The following is a 19693-nucleotide window of genomic DNA, read 5'->3' as shown; positions in this document are numbered from 1 at the left end:
CAGGATGGCTGGGGCGGAGCAAGGTTTTGAACCAGGTCTTCCTGACCCCCCAGCCCTCCATCACTGGGTCCAGGGGTCCCCAACCACGGCTGGTCCCTACCCTCGAGCCCCAGGGCCGCTGCCAGGACCAAGGCATGACCTCCAGGGTCCCCGGATGGGTGTCAGTCTCCCCTCCACCCAACGAGTTGCCCTGAGGTCCTGGGGTGGCCCTCCTATTTTTAAACCCTGAGGGCTCTGTTTACCTGGCTCCACAGTGGGGCATGTCGCTTGGGCTCTAACTGTCTGTCTCCTCCTCCTGCCCCGTTAATCTGGGCTGTGGTACCTGTGCGCCCTGGCGTGTAATAAACAACTTAGAGCACACTTTTATGGATTCAGCTATATCAGCAGCTTTCAATCCGATCGCTCTTTATGGCACCTACATGAGGCTTTTATATTGTTGCAATTATTTTGCTTTATATGCTTCCTTTCTTCCTTCTTCATTTTACTTTATTTTTTAAATTTTTTTCACTTTTCTAGCAAAGCCTGAAGTCCAGGCAAGAAAACCTGCCCAGGGCTGAACGGGGTGGCCCAGAGCGGCAGTGGGGCCGTGACATGCTCTCCCCATAAAGGATGTCCTGTCACTGTTCCCCACCGCGCCCCCCCCCCCCCCGCCCCAGGGCCGTGCAGGTCATTATAGTCGGCTGCCTCCAGAACCTCCTGGGAAGGAGCCAACTGGATGGATTTTTCGTGAGAGAAAAAGCCCTCTGTGGCTCTACTTCCAGGAGCCCTGGAGCAGGTGCATGGAGAATATTGGAGTTTCTGCCAATATCGGGCCTGTGCTGACCCACCAAGAGCCTGGCCACTTCTTAAAGAACTCAAAAAAATACAAAAGGCGAAGCTACTGCCTCTGTTAGAGGAGTTCGGGGGATTGTGTTGACAAAGCCCACTCGTGATATGTTCTCTTGCATTTCAGTCACCGATCCTGAACTGGTGCAGGGCTAGCCCTGGGCCATTCGTGCCTTCACCGAACAAATATACGTGAGCCCCTGCTATGTGCCAGAAGTCTCCCTGGTGCTGGAGAAGGAGGCGGGAGCAAGGCTGTCTCAGCGCGGGCTGCCGTAACAGGCTACCCGACCAGGGGCTTCAGCACAGTGGTGACCTCTCTCAGTTCGGGGAGTCCAAGGTCAAGGGACCAGCATGGTTGGGTTATGCTGAGGCCTCTCTTCCTGCCTCGCAGACAGCTGCCTTCTTGCTGTGTCCTCGCGTAGGCAGAGACAGAGTTGTGGTGTGTCTTTCTCTCCTGATCAGAGCACTGGCCCTGTTGGATTAAGGCCCCACCCTTATGACCTCACTTAAGCCGATGACCGACAAAAGACCCCAACTCCAAATAGTCACATGGAGGTTAGGGCTTCAACATACGAATTTGGAGGAGACCTAATTCAGCCCAAGGCAAGGATTCGTGAGGTTCCTGCCCCGGGGAATGTATTATCTTCCTTGGGCTGCTGTAACAAAATTCTACAAACTGGGGGGGCTTGTGGCGACAGAAATGTACTCTCTAACAGTTTTAGAGGCCAGACGTCTGAAATCGAGGTGTCGGGAGGCCTGTGTGCTCCCGGAAGGCTCTAGGGGATGATCCTTTCTTGCCTCTCAGCTTCTAGTGGTGGCTGGCAATCCTTTGCATTCCTCCTTGCCTTGGAGATGCATCACTCCAGGTCTCTGCCTCCGTGCTCACCTGGCCTCCCCTGTATGTCCATGTGTCTGTGTCTCCATTTCACTCCTCTTGTAAGGATATGTCGTATCGGCCTTAGGGCCCACCCGGATACAGAAGGACCTCATCTTGACTTGATCACACCTGCAAAGACCCGATTTCCAAAGAAAGTCACATCCACAGCTGCCGTGGACATGAATTTGGGGGGATTACTATTCAACCCAGTACCGGGAGTTTGCATTCGGGTGGAAGAGGGGGCCAGTGAAGAAGTAAGCTAATAAGATAAATGTGGATGGAGGGAAGGATTTTGAAGGCACGGACAGGACAAGGGACTAAGGGGGAGGGTATGTTATGTGACAGGAAGGTGGGGAGGGCTCTGGAGGTCTCCAGTGGGCGCTCGCTGGACACTGCAGATGCCCATGACCAGAGGGAGGAGGAGAGGTGAGAGGGACCCCGGGGTCATGCTGCTTGGGTTGGTGCCCCGTGGTCACCTGTCCCACTCCATGAGGACCAAGGTCTCCTGAGTGGAGACAGGATTTCCGCCCTCTGTCTCCAGCTATCCCCTGACCTCTCCCCAGATGTCGGGGGGCCTGCAGACCCCATCGCCCCAACCATCGTCATTCCTCCCAAGAACACCAGCGTGGTGGCCGGGACCTCGGAGGTGACCATGGAGTGTGTGGCCAATGCCAGGTGGGTAGCACGGCCCCCGCCCCCGCTCCCCTGCACCTTTAACTCCAGCCAGCGCTCCTGACCTATGGGCTCCAAGGGGACCAGCCCGAGTTCAGGGAGGTCTGCAAGTGTCACGTGAGGACCCAGGAAAGGAGATGGGGCGTTTACCCTGGAGGAGGGGTGACCCATGGACGGGCTGGCTCGTTCTCCGTGGCCTGAGGGGAGAGACCGGGCCTGGGGGGGCGGGGGAAGTTACGGGGCAGCAGATCTCAGCTCGGGGTATCGACGCCTCAGTTATGGCCCTGAGGGCGATCTGGAAGGGGCAGTTTTGGTCCTTGTGTGCAGGCAGTCATGACAGGGACGCAGGGCTGGGAGAGGGCTCGTGTGGGGGCCTTGGCAGGAGGGAAGACCTGGGGTCAGACCCATCTGCAGCCCCTTCCTGGCCACACACGACCCTCACTTCCCTTACGCAGGAAACAGTTCAGTAATTACCGAGCCTCATCACATGTGGGCGCTGTACTGTACTTCCCGCATGATTTCTGTTCCTCCCACAACTACCCCGAAGCCCAGAGAGGGCAAGCAACCTGCCCAAGGTCACCCAGCCAACAGCAGGGTAGCAATAGAATAGGTCACCCCCCTGAGGCCCAGGCCCATTGCCATGATCTGGGCCTCAGTCTCCTCGGCTGTAAAATGGGAATGATTCGAGCACGCACCTCCCCGGTAAGGCGTGTAGGTGGAGTGCTGAACCCACCTTGTAAGTACTCAAGAAAGGTGCTCGCATGTGATAGGTGGGGAGTCAGACCAAGGGCCCCGAGGTCACCTCCTGCTGAAGAGTCCCAGAGAGCAGCCCTGTAGCAGCATTCCTATGCATGCGCTCCTGGAGACACAGGTTCCCCATGAGGGTGGGAAAGGCCTTGGTGTGGAGCTCGCTAAGGGCGCGGAGAAGACCTGCAGCCCAGAACCTGCCTAATGGCCCTCAAGCCAGTGTGGCCCACACATACTCAACCACGGGACCCTTTTCCACGGGACCCCTCTGCACACCTTGTGCAGCTAACACAGACCGCTTGAGGATGCGCCCAGCGCTAAACAGGAGAGCAGGCCATGGGGCACCTGGGTGGCTCAGTCGGATAAGCGTCCAGTTAAGCCTCCAGCTCTCGGTTTCGGCTCAGGTTGTGATCTCAGGGTCGTGAGATCGACACCTGCATTGGGCTCCACACTCAGTGCAGAGTCTGCTGGAGATTCTTCCTCTCCCTCTTCCCGCCCCCCACCCCTTGCTCGTGCTCACGCATGAGTGCTCTCTCTCTCTCAAATAAATAAATCTTTTAAAAATATAAAACTAAGATGAGGGACGCCTGGGTGGCTCAGTCAGTTAAGCGTCTGCCTTCAGTTCAGGTCATGATCCCAGAGTCCTGGGATCGAGTCCCGCATCGGGCCCCCTGCTCCGCGGGGAGCCTGCTTCTCCCTCTCCCTCTGCCTCTGCCTCTCTCTCTATCTCTCATAAAGAAAGAAAGAAAGAAAGAGAGAGAGAAAGAAAAGAAAGAAAGAAAAGAAAAGAAAAGAAAAGAAAGAAAGAAAGAAAGAAAGAAAGAAAGAAAGAAAGAAAGAAAGAAAGAAAGAAAGAAAGAAAGAAAGAAAGAAAAGAAAGAAGAAAGAAAAACTAAGATGAACAGGAGAGCAGGCCAAACCCAGTCTCGGGGTCTTGAAGGGCTGGGGTCGGTGATGGGGGTGGCGACTCACCCTCTAAGTTGGGGGGCAGGTATGTCCGTCTGCCTGCCTTTCCCTCTTCAGACCTTGGGTGTTCGTCTCGCGCTCCTCCTCGTCATGTCACCGCGCCTGAAACGCTGCGCTGCCCGCTGGCTCCCGTTCGGACGGGGCGCCGCGCCAGGCGACAGAAGAGCGAGACGCACGGCTCCGGCAGCTCCTGTCCTCGGGGGCCCCGCGCACCAAGTTAGTGCCGGCCTGGCCTCCCGGTGCCTCCCCTGCATTAGAGCATCCGGCCGCAGCACAAGCCCCCGGGGGCACAGCTGTCCCATTTTGTAGACGAGGAAACCGAGGTCCGGAGTGCTGTACCTCGAAGGGGCGGGGGCTGAGGCCCTGGCCTGCGCTCCCAGCCACCCCTGTCCTGGGCCCCTGTGGCTGAGAGCCCGCTTCGCTCTCACCCTCCAGGCCCCTGATCAAGCTGCACATCATTTGGAAGAAAGATGGGGTGCCGCTGTCGGGCGGCCTCAGCGACTACAACCGGCGGCTGACCGTCCCCAGCCCCACGGGCAGCGACGCCGGCTACTATGAGTGCGAGGCTCTCCTGCGCAGCAGTAGCATCCCCTCCGTCGTCCGAGGAGCCTACTTGTCTGTGCTGGGTGAGATGGGCAGGGCTGCTGGGGGTCCCCGCCCAGGGGGAAGGGGCCGTAGGGCTGGGGTCGTCTTCTTTTCTTTTTTTAATTAATTTTTTTTTTATTTTTAATTTTATTTTATTATGTTATGTTAGTCACCATACATTACATCATTAGTTTTTGATGTAGGGTTCCATGGTTCATTGCATTGCTCCATGCAGAACGTGCCCTCTTTAATCGCCATCACCAGGCTAACCCATCCCCCCACCCCCTCCCCTCTAGAACCCTCAGCTTGTTTCTCAGAGTCCATCGTCTCTCATGGTTCGTCTCCCCCTCTGATTTCCCCCCTTCATTTTTCTCTTCCTGCTATCTTCTTTTTTTTTTCTTAACATATATTGCATTACTTGTTTCAGAGGTATAGATCTGAGATTCAACAGTCTTGCACAATTCACAGCGCTCACCATAGCACATAACCTCCCCAGGGTCTATCACCCAGCCACCTCATCCCTCCCATCCCACCCCCCACTCCAGCAACCCTCAGTTTGTTTCCTGAGATTAAGAGTCTATTATGGTTTGTCTCTCTCTCTGGTTTCATCTTGTTTCATTTTTTCCTCCCTTCCCCTATGATCCTCTGTCTTGTTTCTCAAATTCTTCATATCATTGAGATCGTATGATAGTTGTCTTTCTCTGATTGACTTATTTTGCTTAGCATAACACCCTCCAGTTCCATCCACATCATTGCAAATGGCAAGATTTCCTTCCTTTTGATGGCTGCATAATATTCCATTGTATATATATACATACCACATCTTCTTTATCCATTCATCTGTCGATGGACATCTTGGCTCTTTCCATAGTTTGGCTATTGTGGACATTGCTGCTATAAACATCGGGGTGCACATGCCCCTTCGGATCACTACATTTATATCTTTGGGTAAATACCTAGTAGTACAATTGCTTGGTTGTAGGGTAGCTCTATTTTCAACTTTTCGAGGAACCTCCACACTGTTTTTCAGAGTGGCTGCATCAGCTTCCATTCCCACCAACAGCGTAGGAGGGTTCCCCTTTCTCCGCATCCCCGCCAACATCTGTCCTTTCCTGACTTGTTAATTTTAGCCATTCTGACTGGTGTGAGGTGGTATCCCATTGTGGTTTTAATTTGGATTTCCCTGATGCTGAGTGATGTTGAGCACTTTTTCATGTGTCTGTTGGCCATTTGGATGTCGTCTGTTCATGTCTTCTGCCCATTTCTTGATTGGATTACTTGTTCTTTGGGTGTTGAGTTTGATGGGCTGGGGCCTTCTTAAGGGTGACCCGAGCAGTGGTTGTATCAAGAGGAGCATGGCACTGAGCCCCTCCCCTGGTCCTTCCTCCTGCAGAACCGCCTCAGTTTGTCAAGGAGCCAGAGAGACACATCACAGCGGAGATGGAGAAAGTGGTGGACATTCCCTGTCGGGCCAAAGGTAACACAGTGGCAGAGTCAAAGGGGAACAAGGACCCCCCGCCCCAGACCTCTAGCCCTCCCTGTCCCTGCCCAAAACTTTTCTAAATTCCACTTCCTTCTCCAGGGAGCATCACTGAGCAGGAAGCCAGTCTGGCAGTGAGCAGAAACCCCAGGAAACAAACAGGCCAAATTACCATAATCTCAGGACTGGAAATCAACCCACGTTACCATAACTCGAGGGTTACAAATGAATCCAAATTACCATAATTTCAGGATAGGTGACAGACTGAAATTGCCCATAATTTGGGAGTTGTAGACAATGCCAAATTACCGTAATGTCAGAACTGCTAGAACTTGGGTACATCTCGCCTGAGATGGGTCTCATGAGCTCCGCCTGGTTTCTGGGTCATTTTGCTCCATTTCCTCCCCTACTCTCTCTACTTAACCCCCCTTTGTCAGAATTCCTGAAGAATTTCCTCTTTCCCCACCCCCAGCCTCCCTCTTTCTGGCCCAGCTGAGCTACAGGACAGCCTGAAACCAGGGTGAAGTCTGGGGTGATCGCATGGGAGGTAGAGAGCATGCACCATGGCCCGTGGTCTGATTGTGAGCAAAGGGGCAGAATGTAGCTCAGGCAGGAGGAGAGTGTCCGTGGAGGGCGTGAGTAAGGACTCCCTTTCTGAGACCACACAAAGGGAAGGGAAAGCTCCATTCATTCACCCAACAAACGTTTTTTGGAGGCTTTACCAAAGTGCGGATACTCCTCTCGGGCTAGGAAGGTGTAGACTGAACCAAACAGCCAAATCCTTGCTGTTACAGAACTTACATTCTTTTTTTAAAAAAACATTTTATTTTATTTGACAGAGAGAGTGAGCACAAGCAGGGGGAGCAGCAGAGGGAGAGGGAGAAGCAGGCTCTCCGCTGAGCAGGGAGCCCGATACAGGGCTCGATCCCAGGACCCTGGGATCATGACCTGAGCCAAAGGCAGCTGCTTAACGACTGAGCCACCCAGGCAACCCCAAAACTTACATTCTTAAGAGGAAGGCAGACGAACCAATAAACAAAGATACCTTATTTCATTTCATCGAAAATGGGTTGTGAGGTGCCCCATGATTTTATGTGCCACTAAGAAAGAAAAAAGACTGTCAATGAAATTATGACATGCTTTCGATAGTAAGACATGTCCTGATCACAGAGGTGTTACGTGGAAGAGTGTGCCCCGTGGAATAGTGAAATGCAGTGTCCTAGAATGTCAGCGTGGAGAAGGGCTGGGAAGAAGAAGGGAGAAGCGAGCAGGCTTAGGGGACTTGGAACGACGGGGTGCTCTTTTGAATGGAGAGCGGGAGCTCCTCTGGGGAAGTCGCCTTTGAGCGGAGCCCCGGGGCAGGGGGAGGTTGGAGGTACCTGCAGGAAGACCATGCTGGGCCAAGGGTGTATGACTTGGGCAAGGCTGAGAGACAGGGAGCCCCCATTCACCTCCCTCTGCAGACCAGGTAGGAGGGGGCTCCCAAGGGCCGCCTGAGGAACACTACCCCCTTCTTCATGCTCTTTGACATGGGACTCTGTGGTCATGTGAGTTTGGGAAACGAACCCCCAGTTGGAGGTTCCCAGAACATACCACAAGTTCTGCTAAATTAAATGGCAGTTAAAAAAAAAAATTAATGTGTCCTGTCCAGCATTTCCAAGCTAAACTAATCAAGCTAAATTTTCTTGGAACCCCTGCTGTTATAAAGAACTTAAGAAATGCCATGCTGAGAACATCTTTCACCTCTTCCAAGACCATTAAGCGGCACCTCTGAGAAGGTTCTAGAAACCAAGACACACTGGGACCCCCCCCACACACACCCCTTGCCGACTTCCAGGCTCAGAGGCAGGATGGAGGGAGCCAGGAGGTGGGCTAACTGTGGGCCCATGTCTGTCCCCCCAGGCGTACCTCCGCCCTCCATCAGCTGGTACAAGGACGCGGCCGTGGTGGAGGTGGAGAGGCTGAGCCGCTTCCGGCGGCTCGGTGACGGGGGCCTGCAGATCAGCGGGCTGCTCCCCGACGACACCGGCATGTTCCAGTGCTTTGCCCGCAACGGAGCCGGCGAGGTGCAGACCTCCACCTACCTGGCTGTCACCAGTAAGCTGGCCCTGCCCTGCCCCTGTGTCCCTCCCACCCAGGACGCCGCTTTCCTCCAAGCCAGCAGCCTCTTGAGAAAAGATGCTGCATTTTGCAGGGAGAGGATATGCCAGAAGACCGTCCCTGGGCAGCCGGGGTGGCTGTCCCCGGCTTTCACAGCCCCAGTCTGGTGCTTCGGAACCGTGAGCCAAGGGCGACTTCGCCGGCTCTTTGAGAGAAGCAGCTGTGAAACCCCAGGCCCCGCTCTGTCATCCAAGCTGTCCCTGGCTTCCCGGGCAGGGCTGAAGCCGCCCCGTCCCAGCGTCCCAGCAGAGAGACTTAATTCCCAAAGGGAGCCAGAACTTGAATCTCAGTCCCCACTTCGGACTTTTTGCCCTCTTGGAGTCTCTTTTGGTGGTTATAATAGTTCTCCTGCCCTCTTAATGGAGTTGCATGAGCTCGAAATGCTCCGTGAGTGGTCACACTGTAGACAGCCGGGCTCTGGGCGCGTGCAGAGCGACGCTGGGCTCCCTGTCTCAGCCACCAAAGGCAGGACGTATGGTCATGGGCCTCCTTGAGCCCCTCCAGGCTCATCACCCAGACCCACAGAGGCCCCCAAACAGGGCAGCCACGGAGCAGAGGGCGAGAGTCAGGGCAGAAGGGCTGCCATCTTGCTTCTTGCTTCTGATGAGTGCCGGGGAAGCTGGTGCTCGTCCCTCCCTAAGCTCCGCCCCCATGCACGACCGACCAGACGGTTCCCTGAGGGCTGGACTAGGGAAGGCAAGCCCAGAGCAAGAAGGCTGCGCTTAGCCTTGAAGAACCACAGCTCAGCCGGGCTGTGGACTCTCCAGGGCCAAGGCTTGTGCAGAGTGGGTCATGTTCTTCTATTGGCCATAACCACTTTTCCTCTTAAGAAACTGGAGCCTCGACGCCTCGACGTCATGTTTGGTGAAGGACGGATCCCATTTACCTTGTCATGGAGGGTGGGAGCTGCCCTCAGGGTCCTCGGTTTCCCCCAAACAGAGGCCTAAGAACCAAGGCTGGGGGAGTAGTGTAGCCTGGGTCCTCCCACAGGGCAGGGGGTACAGGGAGCCCTCAGGGGCCCCATCAGGACACCTGCGACCTTGTTTGCGGTGGGACCCACAGCAGCCAGGGTAGCAGGGGCAGGACAAGGACCTGGCCCTCTGGCTGTGGGGGCTCCTCCAGGGTGTAGCTAAGAGGCTCCACTGTCTCCTTTTGCAGGCATCGCCCCCAACATCACCAGGGGCCCCTCGGACAGCACAGTGATCGATGGCATGTCAGTGGTCCTGGCTTGTGAGACTTCGGGGGCGCCCCGGCCGGCCATCACTTGGCAGAAAGGTAGAGGGCTGATCTCCTTTGGAGGGTGTGACCCTGTGACCATCTAGGGCAGTCCTCAGAGCTCCGTTCTGGAGCCAGCCAGGTCGGGTTCCCTGTGTACGGTTGTGAAGGTCGTGCACTGCACACTCCAGGAGGGCATCCATCTCTCACACCACAGGATGCACCGCATGCCACCCTGCTGGGCTCAAGGCCCAGCTCTGCATCTTCTGACACCTGTGGACCTCGGGTGAATTATTTACTCACTCCGAGCCTTAGGGTCCCCATCTGTAAACCGAGGACTGTAGTACACATACCCCGGGCTGGCATGAGGACGAAACAGGAGCATGCGCGTGAGGAGCCTGCACCGTGCCCAGGCAGCAGGGAAGCCCGATGAATGACAGCTGCTTGATCATATTGTGGTGGTGGCCGCGACTGCAGGTGGCGGGGTTGGGGGGTTGGCGTCCATCCTCCCCGGCGACACAGGGCTCCAGAGGGCTCTGCACCAGCAGAGCTGAAGCGGTCCTGCCCCATGTGCCCTCTCCACTCCTGTGTCCAAAACTTGCCTTCCCCGCTCTCCCCATGTACACAGGCCTCCCCATGACCCGTCCCCCTCCCCCCGCCGCTTTACTTCTCCACCTTCTAATACACAAGATTACCTGCCTATCATGCCACCTACTGCCTGACCCCCCCGCCCCCCAAAGTCAGGGGTTTCAGCTTTGTCCGCGGCTGTCTCCCTGGGCCTAGGACAGGGTCTGGCACATGGCCGTGGCTCGGTGAGTGTGGAATGAGTGTAAGCACAGCCAGCACACAGATGGACACAGGCACCATCACCTGCCACACTCACTAGTTTGGTATTCCTGGCCATGTGTGCGGATGGACACACCCACAGGCTTGCACATGGAAACGCCCCTCTGTACAGACAAGGGGGAGTTTCTTTAAAATAGCTATCGGGGCACCTGGGTGGCTCAGTCGATTAAGCATCTGCCTTCGGCTCAGGTCATGATCTTAGGGTCCTGGGATCCAGCCCTGAGTCCAGCTGTGTGCTCAGCGGGGAGCCTGCTTCTCCCTCTCCCTCTGTGTCCCGCCCCCCCAAATAAACAAAACCTTAAAAAAAAAGAAATAGAATAAAATAGATACAGTGACCAAAACCTGCACTCTGGGGCTCCTCCACGGGGCACATCCCCACACCCCAGCCCCAGGCACCAGGCCTCCCCAGGTCCCACCGCAAGGGAATGCTGCCCCCGCCCCCGTCCCTCCCACCCCCGCTCCTGTCACTTTCTTCTGCTCTCCTGAAGGTGACTCTCCAGAAGCATCCTGCGGCAGGATGCCCGTCACCACCTTGTTAGAGCTGTCTGCCCCCCCTACCCCCCCGGCCCGGGACCAGCTGTCTCCAAGAGCTGTGCCTGGCTGCATCAGGAGACAGTCCCTGGCCTTCTCGGGTGAAGGGCAGACGGCACGGTGTGGGGAGAGACGCCAGGAGACCCGGGCTCTGTGACCGAGTGCCCTTGTGCCCATCTCCATGTCAGAGACCTAGCTGGGCCTCAGCCCCGACCCCGGCCTGGCCCTCCCGGCATTTCTAAAGCTGGGGGCCCACCCGAGAGCGCCGGCCCAGAGCCGCCCGGGGACGGGAGACGCGAGGTCTCAGAGAGCCAGGGGCTGCGTGCCGCGGCCTGAGCCCACCCCGAGCGCACCCCGTGTCGCCTCCAGGGGAGCGCGTCCTGGCCAGTGGCTCTGTCCAGCTGCCTCGATTCACACTGCTGGAGTCCGGCAGCCTGCTCGTCAGCCCCACGCACATCTCCGATGCCGGGACCTACACCTGCTTGGCCACCAACTCTCGGGGGGTCGACGAAGCCTCGGCTGACCTGGTCGTGTGGGGTGAGTGTGCAGAGTGGGAACACTTCACACGTCCGTGCGTGCGTGTGTGCTGAGCACGGGCTCTCACCACCAGTGCCTCCTCATCGGCACGGCTGTCTCACCAGGGCGCCTCTTGTAAGAAGGACAGGGCCAAATGAATCCAGAGGAGCGGGGCCACGGGAAGGCCAGGGTTCTGCAGACGGTGCCACGTGGAGGCCCAGATAGTAACTATTTTTGGCTTTGAGGGCTAGATGGCCTCGGTCCCAACTCCTCGACTGACTTGTCTCTTTCATCAAAAAAGCAGCAGTGGATAATACGTCAGCCGACGGACACGGCCGTGTTCCACTGCAAGTGTAATTTACCCGGACAGGCTACCAGCCAGACTTGACCCCAGACGCTAGGGTGCTGAGCCCAGCTTTCAGGAAACTTCTCAAGCCCCTAGCATCGTTAGATTGCACCACTTGGGCTCCGCACCCAAGATAGACACGCCCATGGGCCCCCTGGGGAGGCTGAGCACCGGTGGGCTGGCATGCGACGCAGCAGACGGGGAATCAGACGATCCTATTTTTACCCTGGCTGGACCACTCTTGTGCTGGTCATCCTCTGATTTCCATTTCTTCATCCCTCCCAAGGGTCTCTGGGGGAAGATTAAATGAGTCCCCACTCTGAACGTGGCTTCCAAGAATGCGAGTACCACAGAGGCACGTTGTTCTTGTTAGCATTCTGGGTCACCCACCGCGGTAGAGCCATCCACGTGCTGGGTCTGCCTTCCCCTGCCCATAGAATTCAGCCACACGGGCCCGGGTCACCTGAAGATGCCTTTTGCACACACCTGCATCTCACCTGTTCCTCTGCATCTACTCCCCTTCTCACCACCCTGTTTCCCTGTTGTCTTTCAGCCCGGACCCGCATCACCAAGCCTCCCCAGGACCAGAGTGTCATCAAGGGTACGCAGGCCTCCATGGTGTGTGGAGTGACCCACGACCCCCGAGTGACCGTCAGGTACTCCCTCTGCTATGGCCCCACAGAGGCAAAAGGGGAGGGCAGCTTTAGGGATAGCTGGTCAAGTATGGATGCCAAGCCACGGCCTTGGGGGGACCACCTGCAGAGCTAGTGCAGGGCTGAGCTAGCTTGAACTGAATTGGGCCGAGTCGGGGGGGGGGGGGCGGGGGGTCAATATGGAAAAACGGAGGAGGGAGGGATGCAGGAGGGAGCGGAGGAGAAGAAAGAGGCATTTTGGTTGGTGACATGTGGAGACTCTGAGGTGCTCTTGCTGTGACGTAGGACCCCACTCTAGCGCAATCTTCGACCCAGATCTTAGACCCTCTGCCCACCGGGTGGACAGCAGACGGGTCTGGGTAAACAGGCGTGGGAGCAGATATAGGCCAAGGCAGGAGACACGTGTGAGAGGAAAGCGCCCCAAAATGGAGCCACCCCCCCCACCCCGGGAGCTGGGACCTTGGTGAGCTACTCGGCTTGAAGGGAACCCGGTCCCCCTGGGGAAGCCACTGGAGACAGGTCAGAAGCAGCCAAGAAGGGTGTAAAAGCCAGAACCCCTCCCAAGCTTGGGCTGCGGACACCTGGACCCACCCCAGGAAAGGCTTCGGGGACTAAGACCAGGAGAAAATTGTCCCTTCGGGGCTCTCCCTTGCTCCGGGATGCTGAGTAAAAAAAAAATGCAACTGCTTCCTTAGAAACAAATATCCCCTCCATGTTGCTTCTGTGTTTTATGGCCAATATCTCACTGACAGAGCAACTGGCTTCGAGGCTGGAAGGGGCCGGGCACTGATGGCACTTGGGAGGCTGGGCCCCCACCGCTCCGGAGGCAGCTGTAGCCTGGGGCGCCATCTGGTGGCCGTTAGGCACATGACAGTCTATGCCGCCACACTGAATGGGCTTCCCCCGGAAGCCAGGGTTGGCATAAAGAGGACTAACTAGACTTTTAGACCCACACCCATTCTCCGAGAATCCATTACGGGCCCCCAGTTTGAGAAACACCTCCTTGCACATTAAACATTGACCCGTCAGGACAGTCATCATGTGGTGCCAGCATAAATGCAAGCAGGAGCCTTGAAATCACGTAGATGTCATTAAAATACTCTCAACATGAGAAATAGAATATGCTTATTCCTGGGATTATTAAATTTTGTAAAAAAAAAAATATATCGACTATAAAAATGTTCTCCAAGAGAACCCCCGCCTATCCCCCCCACCACCAGAGAATATCGCTGTGGGTTGCCGACCCACACCTAAGTGGTAGCTATAATTTTAGCACCTATTAATTGAAAAACTTCATAATAATAAAAAGCTATATTAATTCAGCAACACTTTAAAATAAATTGGTGTTTTATTTATTAAAATATTATCCAGCTAGCATTTGGAGAATATTTGCACGTTTTATTCATTCTCTAGACAATTCTTAATGAGCAAAGGGATTCAGGGACCTCTTGCAATATAGCTGCAGACCCACCTCCCAAGGACCCCTAGGGACCCACAGATGGGAAAACCCTATTCCAGTTCACTGAGGGGTCCTCGCCTTAGAATGGCACTCCCCATCTAGGGCAATCTTTACTCGGTGGGGAGAGAGAACAGAATTGGTCCCTCAGGCCCCAAAATTGTCAGTCTGGGGCCAAAGGCACCTGCATATCTCGCACTCCTTCCTTGGACTTGAAAATTCTGCTGGAGTTTTAGGAACAGACCAGGGGTTCCCTGAGCAGACAGGCTAGAAGGGACCCAACAAACAACCCAGTCAGATTCAAGTGATGGCCACTTAATTCTGTGCTCTGTGCCATCCTCAAAAATCAAGCCAGGGTCCAGGGGTCATGGCCTGAGCAGGTGCAGGTTGCCTGCCCAGAAAGCTTCCAGAACTGCCTTAGGAGAAACTCTTCTGTTTGGATTTGAGCCCAGATCTAGACCCACTCTGAGCAATCCACTTGTGGCCACTGTTAATACTAATCAATATTTCCATTGGCTTTCTTTGTTACACAGCTAATAGATATCCTTTTTAAGAGGGAAATATTGAAAATTTAGATAAGCCTCAAAAAATGGGGAAGGAAAGAGAGAGAGAGAAAGAAGAAAAGTAGGTTTATCTGTTTCTCTCAGTTAGAGATAATAATACTCGAGTGTCATTTATAAAAAACCTAGAAACACAGTTTCTTTGTCTGCTTTTTCCCTTAAGAACCCATTGTGAATCTCTTCCCCTGTCAATAAATATTCTTGTATACATCCACACACTCATCCATTGTGTGGATGTAACAATTTCTGTTACCAATTCCCTAATGCCGGATATTTGGATGGTTTCTCAATTTTTTGCTAATATTAAGAAACATCATGGGCTGCCTGGGTGGCTCAGTTGGGCATCTGACTCTTGATCTCAGGGTCATGGGTTCAAGCCCCATGTTGAGCTCCATGCTGGGCGTGGAGCCTACTTTAAAAAAAAAAAAAGAAACATCATGATGAATGTCCTTGCAACTAAATATTTTTGCACTTCTTTGATTTCCTGAGGACTATCTAATATTATTTAAAACTGAAAGGAGGCCTGAAAATTGCTCATCAAAATTGTTTAATAGCCAACTATATAGTTACAGATGATTTTGGAAAATTTCTACCCTGAATTAAATGGACTCATGAGTTGTTTCTTTCTTTTTTTTTTTTTTTTATAAATTTCTACGTGGAAATTTTCAAACATAGCCCAGAGTAGAGAGACCCAGATCATCAAGCCTTACATATCCATCTCTTTTTTTTATTTAAATTCAATGAATTAATGTTTAGTGTATTATTAGCTTCAGAGGTAGAGTTCAGTGATTCATCAGTCTTATATAACACCCAGTGCTCATTACATCACGTGCCTTCCTTAATGTCCATCACCCAGTTACCCCATCCCCCCATGTCCCTCCCCTCCAGCAACCCTCAGTGTGTTTCCTATGATTAAGAGTCTCTTATGGTTTGTCTCCCTCTCTGACTTTATCTTGTTTTATTTTTCCTTCCCTTCCCCTATGATCCTCTGTTTGGTTTCTTAAGTTCCACATATGAGTGAAATCATATGATAATTGTCTTTCTCTGACTGACTTATTTTGCTTAGCATAATACCCTCTAGTTCCATCCACATCATTGCAAATGGCAAGATTTCATTTGTTGATGGCTGAGTAATATTCCATTGTATATATATACCACATCTTCTTTATCCATTCATCTGTCGATGGACATCTGGGTTCTTTCCACAGTTTGGCTACTGAGGACATTGCTGCTATAAACATCGGGGTGCAGGTGCCCCTTCAGATCACTGCATTTGTATCTTTGGTTCTGTACCCATCTCTTGGCCTCAGCAATTGTCAGCATTTGGCTCACCTGGTTCCTCCTATACATGCCCTGCCCCCCCCACACACAGACACTTTTTTCACTGCACTATTTTAAAAGCAAATCTCAAGCATGACATTTCACCTTTAAATATGTCAATGTGCATTTCTTACTTAAAAGGACTTTTCTTTAAACATAACAACCATGTCCCTGTCACATGGAACACAATGAACCATCCCTTGATGTCTGCTAATACCATATTACAACATCCCTGATAGTCTGAGAGGTGTCTTTTTAAAAGTTGGTTGGTTTAACTCGGGGCCCAAACAAGGTCCACACGTGGCGTTTGGTTGGTGTCTCCTTAGCTCTACACAGTCCCCTCCCCCTCCTTTTTATTTTCGGTTTCATTGCTGCTTTGTTTACGTGCGTTTAATTAGTTGGAGAAACCAGGTTTTACAGGACAAAGGTCCAGCTAACTTTTTTTTATAAAGGGACAGAGAGTAAATATTTTAGGCTTTGAGGGCTAGATAGCTTTTGTCACGGCTCTCCAAGTCTGCCTGTCTGTGTTCCAATAAAACTTTATTTACACAAACAGGCAGGGGGCCACAGTTTGCTGACCCCTACTCTGGAAGACCCCACATTCCGGGTTTGGCCAGCTACTCTTTCACAGTGCAGTACACTTGTTCTTCTATCCCTTGTATTTCTAGTTAGATTCAAGGAACTGGCTGATTAGATTCGGGCTTAGTTGTTTGGGCGCAAACACTTTACAGCTGGTGATACACCCTTCCTAAAACACCACGTCCTGGGGCAAAGAATGTCTGCTTGCCATAGGCTGTTTCTTAAGCAGGAATTACTCTCTGCCCCTCCATTTGCTTTTAAGTAAAATTCTACACATGCATCAGCGCTGGCAAGGATGATTCTTCCCTAGCTACGGAGATGAATTGAAGGTGATTACTTCTGACAATTTGTAAATGTATATAAAAAGCCTTAAAATTTAACTCAGCAATTTCTCTGCTGAGAATTTATCCTTGAGGCAATGATTTAGAATGTATGAAAATATGCTGCAAGGATGTTCCTCGCAGCATTAACTATAATATCAGACAACAAGGAGCTACCCCGGCCGTCCAACGTGGCGGGAATAGTTGCAGAGTGACTATATGTGACGCGGTGTGCCACCGATAAAAACCAGGGCGTGGAAGTGTCACATTACAAAGAGTTTATGATACTCTGTTGGGTGGGGAAAGCAGCTTTAAAATCAGGACAGGGGCACCTGGGTGGCTCAGTCGTTAAGCGTCTGCCTTCGGCTCAGGTCCCGATCCCAGGGTCCTGGGATCGAGCCCCGCATTGGGCTCCCTGCTCAACGGGAAGCCTGCTTCTCCCTCTCCCGCTCCCCCTGCTTGTGTTCCCTCTCTCGCTGTGTCTCTCTCTGTCAAATAAATAAAATCTTTAAAAAAAAAAAAAAAAAACAAACATAAAATCAGGACGGATGGCTAGCTAGCTAGCTGTTGTTTACCTACATGTGCTCTGAGAGTCGAAATACATAATGATGACTAACTTCTATTGATCCCTTACTACCAGAAGCATTTTACATGAACTCACACCATCCTTATAACAGCCCAAAAGGTGGGTGGTATTATTTTTCTCGCAGGACACATGAGGAAACAAAGGCATAGGGAGGCCAAATAAACATACCCAGGATCACAAAGCTGGTAAGTGGCCAAGGTTAACACTTGCCCAGGGAATCTGAATCCAGAACACAGCACCACTGTGGTACCATGCCCCTTGGGGCAGGAGAGAAAAGTCTGGAAGGGAGATGCTCCCATCGCATCATGTTACCCATGATGGGAAAGCTTTTCAGTTTTCTTGCCCTGCATTTTTTTTTCCTATTTGTAATTGCAATTTTCTGATTTTTTTTTTTTTAACTTAAAAATATTACAGGCTCATCCTCCCTAGCAGCCTTAGATTCTCTAACACAGATAGTTCTCACACCTCGTGGCTCAGGCCACACAGTCCCCAGCTGAGTGAGTGACGGGTCATGTGCAAAGCCGCTCAGCCCCCCTCCTGCTCCCTGCCCTGGCTCCCGGCGCCCTGGCCAACCTTGCCAGGGGGGCGGGCATGAGCATGGCATGCCCCCTAGAGCTGCCACCCCCCATTACATGGATGACGGTAATATTGTATTTCCTCTGGGATCATTCCAGAGGAGATACTTCTTATTGTCAGGCACGGGCATATGTGTAATTTCTCAAGTCCCCCTTTGTACCAACTGACCGAAGCTAAAGTGATTTTTTGGACACTAAAGTCAATTTGTCACAGTGATGCATTGATCTAATGATTCCCCTCATAAAACTAATTCCAAAATGCAGTCTGTCCGGAAACTTGCTTTTTCCAGCTGTAATCTTTTAACATCTTTGGAAGATTACCTTTTGCCGTCTCTTTCATGCTGGCTGCTTGGCAAAGGAAACAGGGCTCTGACCGAGACCTGAGCTGGAGGTATAATGGCTTCGTGGGCTAACCCGTCCTGGACAGAGCACCCTGCGACAGCGATGGGGGGCTGCCGGCTGCGCGGGTGCTCCCCTCCCCACTGTGTTCCTGCCCAGGACCGGCCCTGGGGGCCCCACATCTCCTGGGGAGTGCCCTGCCACCCTTGGAGCTCTCCTGCAGACCAGCCCCAGGCTGAGCCCCAGCAGCCCCCCTACTTCCCGACCTCTCTTTACCCACTGCTGCTTCTTACCCTTAGGTACGTCTGGGAGAAGGATGGGGCCGCCCTGGGCACCGAGAGCAACCCCCGCATCCGTCTCGACAAGAACGGCTCCCTGCACATCTCGCAGACGTGGTCGGGGGACATCGGCACGTACACCTGCCGGGTGCTGTCCGCCGGAGGCAATGACTCTCGCAGTGCCCACCTGCGTGTCAGGTAAGGGCAGCCCCCCCCCCCCCGCAAAGGGGGGCCTAGGCCGCAACAGGAGGCTTATGTTGGCAGATGCCCGGGCCACATGTGACCTGGGACCACTCCCCTCTGGGAACATACCCAAGCCTCCTCCAAGGCCTTCCCTGCCCCAGCTCAGGCCCTCTGTCAAGAGCAGCGGAGTCTGGGTATGGCTTTGGGCAGGGGGGCCCCCGACCCAGAGAGAAGAGCCTCCAGGTAGATGGCCGTACGGCAGAGCACGAGGTTCAGGCTGAGCCCTGGGCGCCCGTGTGTCCCCTGACTGCAGGCCTCACAGGTGGCCCCACCACATCTCTCTCCTCCAGGCAGCTGCCTCATGCCCCCGAGCACCCCATGGCGACCCTCAGCACCGCGGAGAGGCGGGCCATCAACCTGACGTGGGCCAAGCCCTTCGACGGCAACAGCCCCCTGCTCCGCTATGTCCTGGAGATGTCAGAGAACAGTAAGCCTCCCCGCCCCGGCCGGCTGGGAGCATGGACTCGGGGAGTCGGCCCGGGGCCCCGGCTCTGGCTCCGCCCTCTTCCAAGTCCCGTGCCTTGGAGCAAACCTTCTGGAAGCTCCCGCTTCTCTGCAAAAGGAGCGTTGGCATGTGCCTCCCCGGTCGTTGTAACAGTTGCACACGATCAGGTGTGTGAGGGGCGGGACGCAGGGCCTGCCACTCCAGAGCCTCCCAGGTGATGGTGACTTTTTTGCTTTTTATCCTCCAAGACCCCAAGCTGTGAACTCCAAAATTAGCAGCCTCCTTTGAACGGTGTTTTAAATACAGTTTGCCTGGAGCTCATCAATTTGAGGGGGGAAAAAATAAAACCTAGAAAAGACATGTGCATCTCAGTTCCCGTGAGCCCTTGCTTCCTTCGCCAGGACGCTCCAGCCCCCTCGGACCAGTGGGCTAAGGGGACCCAGAAAAATGACGTGACCAGCCTCTACTGGACCGAGTGGGGGAGGGTCTCTGCTGGCCCAAACAGCACTGGGCCTCTGCTGGAATGGGGGTAAGGAGCGTGGCCTCCCGGGATGCCCACCTCCGCCTCCACCC

At 53.7% G+C, this 19693-nt stretch overlaps 1 protein-coding gene across 8 annotated transcripts in view; it reads left to right on the top strand.

The window, feature by feature from the left end:
- SDK2 (sidekick cell adhesion molecule 2) overlaps positions 1 to 19693 on the top strand; it is a 260824-nt gene that overhangs the window by 166934 nt on the left and 74197 nt on the right. For all 8 annotated transcript variants that reach the window (XR_010408765.1, XR_010408763.1, XR_010408764.1 and 5 more), the window contains 9 exons: positions 2266 to 2377; positions 4523 to 4713; positions 6066 to 6149; positions 8055 to 8249; positions 9471 to 9587; positions 11274 to 11441; positions 12320 to 12422; positions 18454 to 18630; positions 18966 to 19102. Coding sequence is in view for 5 of the 8 variants with exons in the window: in XM_064583645.1 (XP_064439715.1) it covers positions 2266 to 2377; positions 4523 to 4713; positions 6066 to 6149; positions 8055 to 8249; positions 9471 to 9587; positions 11274 to 11441; positions 12320 to 12422; positions 18454 to 18630; positions 18966 to 19102 (1284 nt within the window). In the remaining 3 variants the exon portion in view is untranslated. The remainder of the gene's footprint in view (positions 1 to 2265; positions 2378 to 4522; positions 4714 to 6065; positions 6150 to 8054; positions 8250 to 9470; positions 9588 to 11273; positions 11442 to 12319; positions 12423 to 18453; positions 18631 to 18965; positions 19103 to 19693) is intronic.

Source organism: Mirounga angustirostris, unplaced genomic scaffold, assembly GCF_029215605.1.
Source record: "Mirounga angustirostris isolate CCGP_5_RB_7025 unplaced genomic scaffold, mMirAng1.0.hap1 SCAF_17, whole genome shotgun sequence".
NCBI classification, from domain to species: Eukaryota; Metazoa; Chordata; class Mammalia; order Carnivora; family Phocidae; genus Mirounga; species Mirounga angustirostris.
Note: the sequence above shows the minus strand (reverse complement) of the source record. Positions and strands in the feature narration are given on the sequence as shown.